The following is a 12399-nucleotide window of genomic DNA, read 5'->3' on the forward strand; positions in this document are numbered from 1 at the left end:
CATACCATTTTCATATATCCTTCTAAATTTATAATTCTTTAAAAGAGAGTAGTGGTGGTGTTAGGTTTACCATAAGTCCATCACCAACTCCTAAAACTATGACATGTGAAACCCATATGTCCATCATTCTCAAAACCAAATATAAGTAATGATAAGTCAATTGAGTCAGTTTAAATTTTTTACAGCTATATAAAACATCTAATTTCATTCCAGAATTAAACTCTAAATTCAAAATAGCTTTCTTTTTTCAATGCGCCGATGTGATTTTCTATATTCTGTAACAACGCACTGGTATTTTGCTAGTATTTCTGCACATTAATTACACAAGTGTATATACTTTGACTATGGATGTTTAACCTCACCCATTTTCGACTGGCGTGACCACTTAAACAATGGGACTGAACAAAAGAAACCGATTTTGCAGCCAAAATTTGAAATGGAACTAATCCCTAAAATGGAGTGCATCACATTTTTTTTTTCTATTACATTTACATGGAAGATATGCATACGCAATATACTTATATACCGTGATTGCGTCTCCACATGTAATATTTATAGACACTAGAATTTAAACCTAAGATAGATTCATATACCCAACCCGCTACTACAACCCACTACTACACCGCACCACATCCTCAATTGCACACTACTACACCGCACCACATCCTCAACTGCACATGTAATATACTGTACGCAGTGGTGGATCCAGAAAAAAATAGTAGTAGGGTCTGAGCAAACTAGATAATGTTACAGTCCCCTCTCCTATCTACATATGGTAAAAAATTTTAGTGGGGTCTTCGTTGGGGCTCGAGATCCCGCCACCCCCATGCTGGATCCGCCCCTGACTGTACGATGTTGTCAAACGAATATTGTAAAGTGTACAAACTTACTTATCAAAAGTGTACTCCCTGTGTTTCTGAATATAACTATCTTTTAGAATTCAAATTTTGTGTACAAATATAAGCATTTCTTAGAGTCCTACTCTCACTACTCAGTCTAATGTCTCCCAATTTTATCTTCAACCATCATCCCACTTCCAAGTTCCAACTATCCATTGCTTTATTTACAGACACTATAGTTTTTATCTCTAATCTTAATATGTACTTTCTCTGTCCCAACATGTAGACTTTTCACATAACGTTTAACAAGTCATCTTATTAAAAAAATATAAATATCATTTATTTTGTTGTGTTTTATCATAAAAGAAACTACAATATTAACTTATACATTTACATATTTATACTAAATTTTTAAATAAGGCGAATAACAAACATTATAAAAAAAATCGATGACATCATATATTGGACAGAGGGTACAATAAGCAATGTAAAAAGTGCTTATATTTGGAAACTGATGGAATAGGTAGTCACGCTGACAAGTGACATGGACTAGCCATATAAGATCCACTTAATAATACGGCCTAATTAAGCCATTAGCATCCGACATACTCCCATCACCTCTATCCAATTCAAACATCTAAGCGCGACACCTCGCAAGTCTTCACTAAGCGAGTGGCATATCAGCATCATCTGATCATCAGCACCACAAATACTATATCAGTAGCACAAATATCAGGGCCTCCTTCAGGACGTTCACTGAAATTCAACTAACTCCCACGAAATTCCTATAAAATTCATGCGTTCCAAAAGAGCTATCATAGTGTTCATCAATACATACCTCAAAATAAGACAAGCAACAAGAGAGTCCACTAGAACAGCAGCTGGAGTTTAAAAAGTAATTAAATTGTGAATTTTGCCAATAACTTGGTACCTTATGCGAAATCGCAATATATCCAACTATTTTGCATTGGAGCTCATTGCCTTTGCAACCACAACAAGAAGGCGCGAGAAAACTCAGTGGAGATTATTTTTCACTCATAATCTCTAATTAAGCTCCTTAGATGCCACCATGGAATTAAAGAAGAGCACATGGGTTTGGCCCCCATACACCGACTAATGGCAATATATACGTGCAAAGATACATTTATATACCATATCCTGTACTAAGCAATAACCTAGTGGCACAGTTATGAGCTCGCATTTGGGTCAACCTTGCCTTCATAGTTGCCTTCAACTCCGAGACTTTACCTGCAATTTTAGACGCATCATCGATGAATCATGATGAATGGTGGTGAAATATTATAAAATCAGGTAAACTGAACTCAAACCTTTGATCCCGAGGCCGATAGCGTTGGCTCTGGATCCCAAAACCATCCATTACTGCTTCTATTTGCCCAAAACGGGAGCATTAATGCTAGAATTAGTCCTAACTGAGGCAAATTATTTTCTCTACAGGTGGCTATCTCTTAACCTTGATGAGTAGCAGCATTGACCAAACCCAATGCAACACACAAACCAAAACAACTTTAAGTGAGTTGTATGTCATCATCATTAATCAAGGTGGGATATGTAAGCAATCTCGGGGATTACATTAGTGGGTTGATACTAGTATGACTTTACAAAGTTTAACCCTTTTCTTAATTGTAAGGTGATTAAGTCACACAATCAGGATGCAACATCTCCATAACACTAACAAGTCAACTAACGAATTTAATATCTGCTCTCGGCATTTAAACACTGCAAGCTGGAAACAAGAAAAACCCCAACGGAGCTGAGATTTCAAAGTGCTGCTCTTATGTGCATCAAACAAAGTGGCATTAATGTATTACTTATCTCGTCGTCATTGTATCAAGATGCGCACCAGAAGTAACGCATCGGTGCGTGCAAGAACATAGGTGTTGCGTTGCACCATTTAAAGACCTAATTGCATAAGGTGCACTAGCAGCATATCTATTCAAGAAACCTATTTATTCGATTAACATAACCATGGCTCAACATTCAAGTTCTCTCTTCTCTCCTTTTTTTTTTTGACAGCAATGCTGGGCATTTGAGATGGTGTGCCCAATAAATCCATTCAAGGCCACATTGAAGTAGTGAAATGAATTGGAGGTCAGTCAAATTTCTATAATCTTTAGAAGCAATCAAAAAGGACAAATAATTGATGAGTTTCAACTTTCAACTCCACACCTAAAAATAATAAATAATTGTCATAATTACCCAATAAGTCCAGCTAACTTGCTTACATGGCCACTACAAAGTTGTAAAATCTACTGGAGGTAATTAAGTCACTAGCAAACTTTTGGCACAATTAAACTAGACATGCCTATCATGGGTTACAATTTTCAACCAGGCTCACTGTTGGGAGATTGCCACAGTCATCTAGCATGTGGCTAAAGAAAACTACCGCCGAAGTAAGAAAAAAAAAAGAGAAGATTCATCACTGGAAATTTTCTTCTTTCAGATAAATGAAAAAAAAACATTTCTTTGCCTTGTGTATATGACCAACCATAAAGCCTCTCACCTCGCACTTCTCTCCCACCCAACACAGATTATTCAACCCCTACCATGCCACTCTCCAGCCATGAATACCTTGGTAATAAAATGCGTCCTTCCTTAGCCTCTAGTACATGAAGTAGTAGTAGTACTGCTATACTCTTAATGCTGCATTAAAGAAAACCAATTGACCTCCCCCTCACCCTCACCCATCTCATCCCCCTATAAATACTTGCCATCTCTTCTCCGTCCAACCACACCACCCAGCAAGAAGACCCCGAGCAATTCTACCCGCTCGGAGCTCCTCCCCTTTCATCGTCTCCAATCACCATCATCTGCACGTCTCACCGACCCTACGCAACAGTAAGTTCCTTCGCCATCGCCATGTCTTCTCCTACCTCTAAGCTTCATATGACAGTCGTGCAAAAGTTTCCATTTGACCAACCGGCTAACGAACGTTTTTATGGGGGTGTAGGCAAGTGGGTTACCTCTCGATCGGGATGAGCCGCAGCAACAAGAAGAGCTCCAGGGGCATCGACCTGAAGCTGAACCTCTCGCTGCCGGCGAGAGGGGACTCGTCGTCCAGGAGGGCGATGGCCGCCGACGAGGAGTCGTCGCCGAGCTCGTGCCTGTCGTCGGAGAACGAGCACGGCCTGCAGTGGTCCAACAGCCCGGAGGCGACGTCCATGGTGCTCGCCGCCTGCCCTCGCTGCTTCATCTACGTCATGCTCCCGCAGGATGATCCGCGGTGCCCGCAGTGCAAGAGCCCCGTGATCCTTGACTTCCTGCAGCAGGACAACGGCAACAACAACGCCAACAGCAATAGCAGCAGGAAGACCAGGAGAGGGTGAAGTTAAACAAAAGGGGGGGCAATTCTCCGTTTGGCAGAAGATCAACATCAATCAAGAAAAAGAAAAGCGTCTATATGAAGTCCTAGGTCCAGTAATTCTCTTTTGTTTTGCCTATTCCCCCAGTGTAACCATGATATATTCCTTACTAAAATTGTGAGACTAGCATGAAAATCCATGTGCTGGTGGCATAATTTTGATACATCATGGATACACTGGGGACTATATCCATCCCCCTCTCCTGGCTTCCTTCTTTAGTGGTTCTAAATGAAGAAGTTTTGCTTAGACATAGGACCAGACTTCTCATCTTTGTTTTGTTTTTGTTTCCTTTCCGAGATGAAAAGAAAACATTTACCCTGAAAATGTTGAGATGATTATTGTTCTGAATCACATGATGGCTTTCTATCAAGCTCATGAATTCTGACTCGCTGTGCTGTTTCATTAGACAAGGTAATCTAGTCGAGCATAGAAAATGGGGAAAAAATCACAGCAAGAACAGTCAATCACATAAATGGGATGTTTACGAGTCTGTCATCACAGGTTAGCTGAACTAACCAATTGGTACTGCTGCTCCCACGTTGCAACATAATGAGGTCGCCTTCCATGGACACTCTACTATCTCTGAAAAAGACATTATGTAATTGAAAAAGGTATGCAATTTTCAAATTAGGACGAGATATAGTATTTGAAATTGTTGAAAAAAACGCTGTTGATGATGCCATGCAATGAATAGCGATTAATTTTGGCATCCGTCATTCTTATCTCTTCATAATATACATCCATCTGAAATACGTGCTGTGTGACGCAGCAACCTACCTTAATTGCTTCTCTAGTCAACTTTGCCAAGCTGATATATTTATGTTCACTTGATAAAGACATCTCAGATTAAGTCCAGATCTTCATAATCACACATAGAGACCAGCCATTCTACAAGTTGATTCAAATCATATCAGAAGGGCAGAGAGCAATAACAAATAAAGATGGAAAAAAAATGTGCATGAAAAATTAGATGTCCCTTGGTCCCTGTTGACTGGTAACGGCAAACTTGTCAATTTTATTCATCAATCAACGAAAACAACAGTGTCTCTAGCTGTATTCTAGTATTTTAATGACAAGACAACAGAAAAGGAATGGCCCAGCCAATAAAATACAAAACTGAATGGCAAAAAGATTAAGAAAAGGTAACTAGAACTAAATTGCAGGCCGAATATATTATGACTTAGCCTAAAAAAAATGTGGCTAACCGATATAATTGATATATTTGTGAGATTACTTGCACTCGCCTTGTCCTGAACAACTAGAGGACACATCATTTAAACATAATTACTCCTGCAACATAAGGACATAGCTAATTGCAAAGAATTGCAATACCAGTCAGGAACCCAACAATGCAAAACAGACAAAGAAAGCATTACCCATGGTTCTCCACTTTTGTGGAACTAAGTTCATGGTCCAAAAATAGAGTAGGCAAGAGAAACATGAGATCGAAGACAAATGAGGCTTGAGGGGGTCACTAAAAACAGAGATAAACTGCATTTGTACACTTGTGTTGAGTTCATGGATCTCCTGAACTCCATAGAAAATCAGCATTCAGTATGCAGAAAACGCAAGAACTGGTACATTGATCCAAAAATGCTAAATCGAGTGCAAATTACGAAGCTCAACAAAGTCTTTTTTTTTCTTTCATGCTGATGCACTTTTGTCTTTCGGTGCATTCTTATAAAAGGAAGAACAAGCAGAATATAGATTCCATCCTAATACCAGTAAGAGGGATGAGCATGACTGCTACATAAGCATAGAGAAGACCAGAAATGAACCAATGAGCATTCATTCTGTTGCTCTGTTCTAATGAACTTTATTAGCTTCCTATTGTGGGACATCATCAGGACAACACCTTCAACACTGTAAATTGGCGGAAAATTCTTCTGAATCATGGAGCTAGCAAAAGTGAGTTATGACATCGCCACCAATTGTACTCAACTTGTGCAATGCACACAACCGAAAAAGTGGGGAAAAACATTATGAGTGCCCATGAATATTCGTAAGGCCCATACATTGAATTGGATGAATGAATAGACTCAACATTACCACATTACGAATATGAAGAGTCCGAATATCAATGATTGAAGTTGTGTCGCTGTATGCAATACAGCATAAACATTCCATCTCCAAACATCTCAAAGCTAGACACAACAAAATCAAGTTTCACAACTTACAGTTCCTGGTTGGATAAGAATGAATCTTTCAGATGACCGAAGAAACCTGCAGCAATCCACCATCCATCCAGCAGGATCTATGCTATAACGCATCAAAATTGGTTAAACGGGCATACGAAAGCGACTCCAAAACGTCGAATCCAACAAAACCCCCAGATATTACCGGGCACCCTCTTTTCTACTACCTAAAGCTAAAACTAAAAGCAACTCAGCATTGACCCCCAAATCAAAATTTTAGGTGAAAAAAAAAAAACCTGCCCTAAATTACCGCCTCGGATCGGAGACCAAATAACACGGCGCTAATCCGGAATCGCCCGGGACTCCTGGAGCAAGCCCATCCGCAGAAGAATGGCTACTAGATGGAGTTGCTTGCTCGAACTACCTAGTTAGAAGAAGCCGAGAAGACGAGCACTTCCGCTTCGATTCGTCTTTTGATTTTCGAAGCGAAAACCCCAGGAATAAAGTCGATTTTACGGTTTCCGCCCTAGGGCTTTCGTTTCAGGTTTTGCAGAGCTCATCATGGGCTTTTGATTGGGCCGGGCCTTGTGAGCAATAGCCCAACTAATAGAGCTAATAAATCACGTTTTTCCGCAATATGTACTATGTCAATATGATAAATGATCCTGCGTTTAATTTTGCTTTTTGTCGCTGCTAAGAACATATAGCCATATTTTTTTTATGACTAGCAAATATGCCCGTGCGTTATAACGGGTGAACAAACGTAATGATAATATACGTTTTTCATGCATAACCATGTTGATGACAATCAAAATATTAGAAAATTGGAACATCATAAATGTAATGGCCCAACCTCGATGATGGCAACTTTACGATATTTGCTTTACCAAAAATAATTGGATTATTCTTATGACAACATTCATATAATCTAAAATATTTTTTTAATTTCATTATTGCAAATAATCAAAATCCTATACTGCCTCACATGGTCAAGTCTACACAAAATAGAGTCACTGTGCACTCTTCTCTAAATAACAATTAAAATATGTTTATTGTCTAATATTATTTCCATATAATATAACGAAACAAAAGCCGTGTAGGAGATGGAAAAAAATCGATGGATCCTATCTGACCAAGCGTTCATCAATTTAGCTTTTTTTTCTGACAGTTTTTTCCTCGTATGATTTTTTTATAGACGATGGAAATATTTTTTTCTCGCATGTTTTTTTTACAAACTACGAAAACCTTTTTTTTCTAGCGCGTTTCTTTTTGCGCTTTTTTTTACATTTTTTTCCTCATGCGTTTTTTTTTAAACTGTTTTTATTTTCTCGCGCATTTTTTCTTTTTTAATATACGATGGAAACTTCTCTTTTTAGTTAGATTAGATTAGATTAGATTTGAGATAGAGAATATATATATATATATATATATATATATATATATATATATATATATATATATATATATATATATATGGAAAACTAAAACGACGAATAGAAATTAGACTTTTTTGTCGCGCTTTTTCCGTCCTTTTTATTTTTTTTTACTCGTGCGTTTTTTTATGAACTGTTTTTTTCGCTACTTTCTTATATAGTCGGACCTTTCTAGATGTTTTTTTGGGTATTTTTTTATTTTTTACCGATTTTTTTTTTGTTTTTCACTTTACAAGAATCAGACTTTTTTCCCTGTTGTGGGAATCGGATCTACGTTTCTTTTATGTTTTTTTTTTTGCCAGGAAACGGACCTTTTTTTTGTTTTTCCTGTTTTAGGTGGGAATTGGATCTGTTTTTTTAATCTACATTTCTTTTTTTTTCGCCAGTTATCGGATTTTTTTTTTGCTTTTTCCCGTTTTAGGTGGGAATCGGATCTATATTTTTTGCCAGGGAATCGGATTTTTTAGGTTGTTTTTTCGCTGTTTTTTTTATATTGACGGACGGTGGAAACAAGTTAAATTTTTTAAGAGAAAAAAAAAAGGTAGTCTGAACATAACTAGGTAGAAATATTTTTCTTAGCAAGTCTATTGATGCTGCTTGCACATATAAAATCTTATTGCTCCTATATATATTGGTGATTCAAGATTTTTAAGTTGAACGTGTGATTCCAAAACATGACGTCCGAACAAAAATATTTTTTTATGAACGATATTCCCACTGGTCATAAATATTTAAGTTTAGGATGAAACTTGGTTACATTTTAAACTTTGACCATTAGTAACTTCTCAAATTATTAGTTTAAAAGAAAAGGCAAAAATTTGTTTAGATTTATCTTGAAAAGTACTATATAAACTTATAAGATTTTACAAACTTACTATGATATAAAACTGATGGTTATTTTTTTAAAAAAATTGATCAGATCATGTCTTAAATGTCAAATATTCATTTATTTTCCAAGGACAAACATAAACTGAAGTTTTTTTAAGAAAAACGAAACGAAAGATCAAAATGCACCGAAGTTATAAACTAACTTATATTCTTGAAAGAGTTGAGAATGCTAAAACGCCTTGCACTTGTACAGCAAGGCCTTCTGTTGAATCCTTTGAACAATCACCAAATCCTCTGCCATTCCTCTATATTTGTACTATCGCCGTGTTTAGGTTTCAAAGTTGTTCTTTAAACTTTCAACTTTTCCATCACATCAAAACTTTTCTACACACATAAACTTTTAACTTTTTCGTCACATCATTTCAATTTCAACTAAACTTTTAATTTTTGTGTGAACTAAACACAGCCTATATTCAAAAGAAGCATATGCAGGAGTCACAAGGACTGAAGGAGTATATAGGAGTCGAAAGGAGAGAGTGTGTATGGCAGTATTGTCCTCTTCCGGCCAATCCACACACCTATCAGCGACCTGTCAACTCGTAGCACATTCACACGTGGCAGATCAAATGACACGTCAACTTCGCAGCAATACCATCGTTCCCGGAAAATAACAAAATGTAATCATAGACAATATCTCACAGTGAAGAAAATGATTCTCGACAGGATCAGTTAGCTACAGGGCAAGCAGGTCGTCTCACTCTCCCTGCAACATGTGAAGGTTCGCCATGAAAAAACAATCAAGCTATCATTGACATGCAAAAGACAGGAAAGAGAAAAAAAACAATCGCTCACAAACCTACAGCTACAACCACCGTTGATTTGTTTAAGTCACACCTGTCGGGTTAAGTTCTTCGTGTACATTTCTCACGGTGATCAATCACGCAGCTCCCTATGTATATGTATGACAAGTTCAGTGTTCATCCAGGCCAAAGAGTAGATAATTAGGCAGTTATTTGATGGTGATCATGCACGCATGCCTCCTGTTTCGATCATGGATTGGCTCTAAATTCCAGCCACTGTCTTGAGCGATTAAACATTTCTCGAAGGTGATGATCAATGGGAATCCCAGGGTGATACATTGATGCTACTAGAATTAGTATGCTGTCAAGTGTCCACGCAAGAAACAAGCAAGGAGTCAACTTCGCATGTGCTGATGGAGAATTACTGAATCAGTTGCTAATTTACTCTGTTCTTCCGTAGAAATTCTAGCTGCAGTGGAGAAATGGTAATTTGGTATAGAACCAAAAGTTGCTGTTACATATGTCAAGAGATGTCTGAATCTTCTGCTCCCCATGCTCCAAATCTGCTTCCCATAACTATGTGCAGCATAAAAGGGAACCACCTGCTCTTTGTCCTTTTGCGTTAAGTAAATTCAGGCATTCTGCTGATGCCTGATGCATCTTCTTCGACATGAGAGGTTAATGATCAAAATGCCAACAAAAGTCTCAATTATTAGCTCTGTTTTTTTTACTCTTTTAATAAGATGCCATCGATCCAACAACACACGCATTATAAGGCTCTTTGCTCCTGACCCTCCATAACATGAACAAGAACTACACAATCAAGAAGAAGAGCAGTCGCTACAAGAGAACAAGAAGATGGCTTCCAAACACAACCAAGAACCTGGAAGAAATTAAGGATTAAAGCAAGATGGCCATGTAGGCCATTTTTATTGTCGGTTTATAATTTGCCTCAGCCTTTCTTTCCCCCTTTTTTTTAAGGGGACAGATCATTAGGCCCTGAAAAGTGCAGGCACTGCCTCCCTTTAAGCACTAACACTTTAGGTCAACCTTTATTAGCCTTTAGGATCCACTTTTTGTTGAAACAAGTTGATGCATATTCCAACCTTTTCTTGTCCTAAGGTACAGGAGAACCTGATAGGGGACATCATGTCACATTAGGGGGAATTCATAGCCATTGGCCCCTCTATTTTGTTTCTGTTTGGACACAAGTTATCTCTCAAAGTTTTGTTCTCTTGTCAAAGGATAATCTTAAATTTGCATAACCTAACATTGCCACATGTGGGCGTTGGATAACTGACAAACTACAAGTTTTATTTATAATCTACTATTCAATGATAGAAAAAAAGGATGATCCAGATCAACCGAATGGTAGAACAATAATGCCAACATATGCGCTTCATTGTAGTACGTTGGACTCTCAATCTAGACCATCGAATGCACGATCTGACGGTCGTCTACGCCCCATGAAGCTAGCTTCTCCACGTGCAGTTCTCCATCTTTCACACGACACGAAACTTACTCCGAATCGAAAACAAATACTCTTCCATGTATTTTAAGTTCTAACCAAGGCACGAACAGACAAAGGCTTTTCCTTCTCAAAAGATGCAACGGTCGATGCTTAATTAAGCAATCAAGCTTAAGCGTTCGGTCTTGAGAACGGTGACACGCTCGCGCGCGTGGAGGTTAAGCTCGTCTCGAGGGGAGCTAAGCTTAAGCCACCAAAAACTGCAGCAACCCAAGAAACTCGCATGGTTATTTGCGAATGATAGTACAGGACAGGGAGTGTGGCAACTATGCGTTGTTTATTTAAATCAGCAGAGAGAGAGAGAGAGAGAGAGAGAGAGAGAGAGAGATTCTTGTTTTTTCATATGACATGTTTCAAATTTGTCACATTGCCCAACCCATGATTGTCTGTGATCCCTTCTCACTCCTCCCTCACTCACCAGGTGATTTGAAACCCATCCAGTTTTGATCAACAGAAAGATACATCCATGCTGTACTTCCAGCTCGTCTTCTTTCTTCAGATGAATGTTTTTCTGGCTGCAAGTCTTGGCCATACCAGGGTCTTTGCAGTCTCCCAGAGCAGAGCAGAAAAACATAAATGTGACATCTTACAACCTGCTACCTCGCATTCAATAGCTTGCAGATTGTGCCAGGCACATCTACTAGTATAGATTTTCTTTTTTTTTTATCTCTATTTTCAAAAATCCGGCAGGGAACAGTGACTGTTCAGAATGAAAGTGAGGTTCAGAAAGTGATTTGATCAGTTTCCAATTAAGAAAAAAAAAGAGAGGAGTACTGCGAGCAAAATTCGGAAGAGATATAAATGTAAGTGCTCCAATAAGAAACGGAGTGCAATCCAAAAATAAACAATGAACCCAATGTGCATTAGACTTATGATAACAACACTGCACCAGCACAGTGCACAGCTATTAGATTTGATGCTGTTTTCTTTTCAAGTATTTGCTTATAGCACAAAGCCAGAAACAGCTATCAGATAAAATATCAGAAAGTGGCTTTGCAAGACATAAAAAATAATCAGGAAAGCTGTTGATCCAGCCAGAGAGCAAGGAACATGATGAGCATACCACAATCCTCGCAGCAGACATGGCTATCTAAAAAATGTCAGTTGTTAATAAGCTTTCCTCCAAGGACTTCTAAATTTTAAAATCTTCTATATATAACTGAAGATTAAATTGCAACGTTAGGTGGAAGCCATGCTTTTGGCAAGTTATAGCATACAAATGTTGCGGTGGTTCACAGGTTGTTAGCACCAAACTCTAATTTTCTTCTGTTTAAGGTTATGATACAGTATTACAGTGCATAACAGTATGCAAACTTTGAACAGAGACGGCATATGTGTTGTTTTCTGAACTCGATTTTGTTTTCTTCATAAATGGACACTGCAGATAATAAATATTTAACATTCATAGATAAGATTTAGTTCAATTTACGGAACTTTGACCATCAACGACTTCCCA

At 38.0% G+C, this 12399-nt stretch overlaps 1 protein-coding gene across 1 annotated transcript; it reads left to right on the plus strand.

Annotated features, from left to right (window-relative positions):
* The first annotated feature begins 3832 nt into the window (after positions 1-3832).
* Positions 3833-4570, plus strand: LOC127772224 (protein GL2-INTERACTING REPRESSOR 1). The gene has a single exon (XM_052298233.1). It carries the CDS (start codon positions 3833-3835, stop codon positions 4181-4183), a length of 351 nt encoding a protein of 116 aa, XP_052154193.1. The 3' UTR covers positions 4184-4570.
* Positions 4571-12399: the final 7829 nt, after the last annotated feature.

The sequence above is a fragment of the Oryza glaberrima genome, chromosome 4 (assembly GCF_000147395.1).
Source record: "Oryza glaberrima chromosome 4, OglaRS2, whole genome shotgun sequence".
In the NCBI taxonomy this organism is placed as follows: domain Eukaryota; kingdom Viridiplantae; phylum Streptophyta; class Magnoliopsida; order Poales; family Poaceae; genus Oryza; species Oryza glaberrima.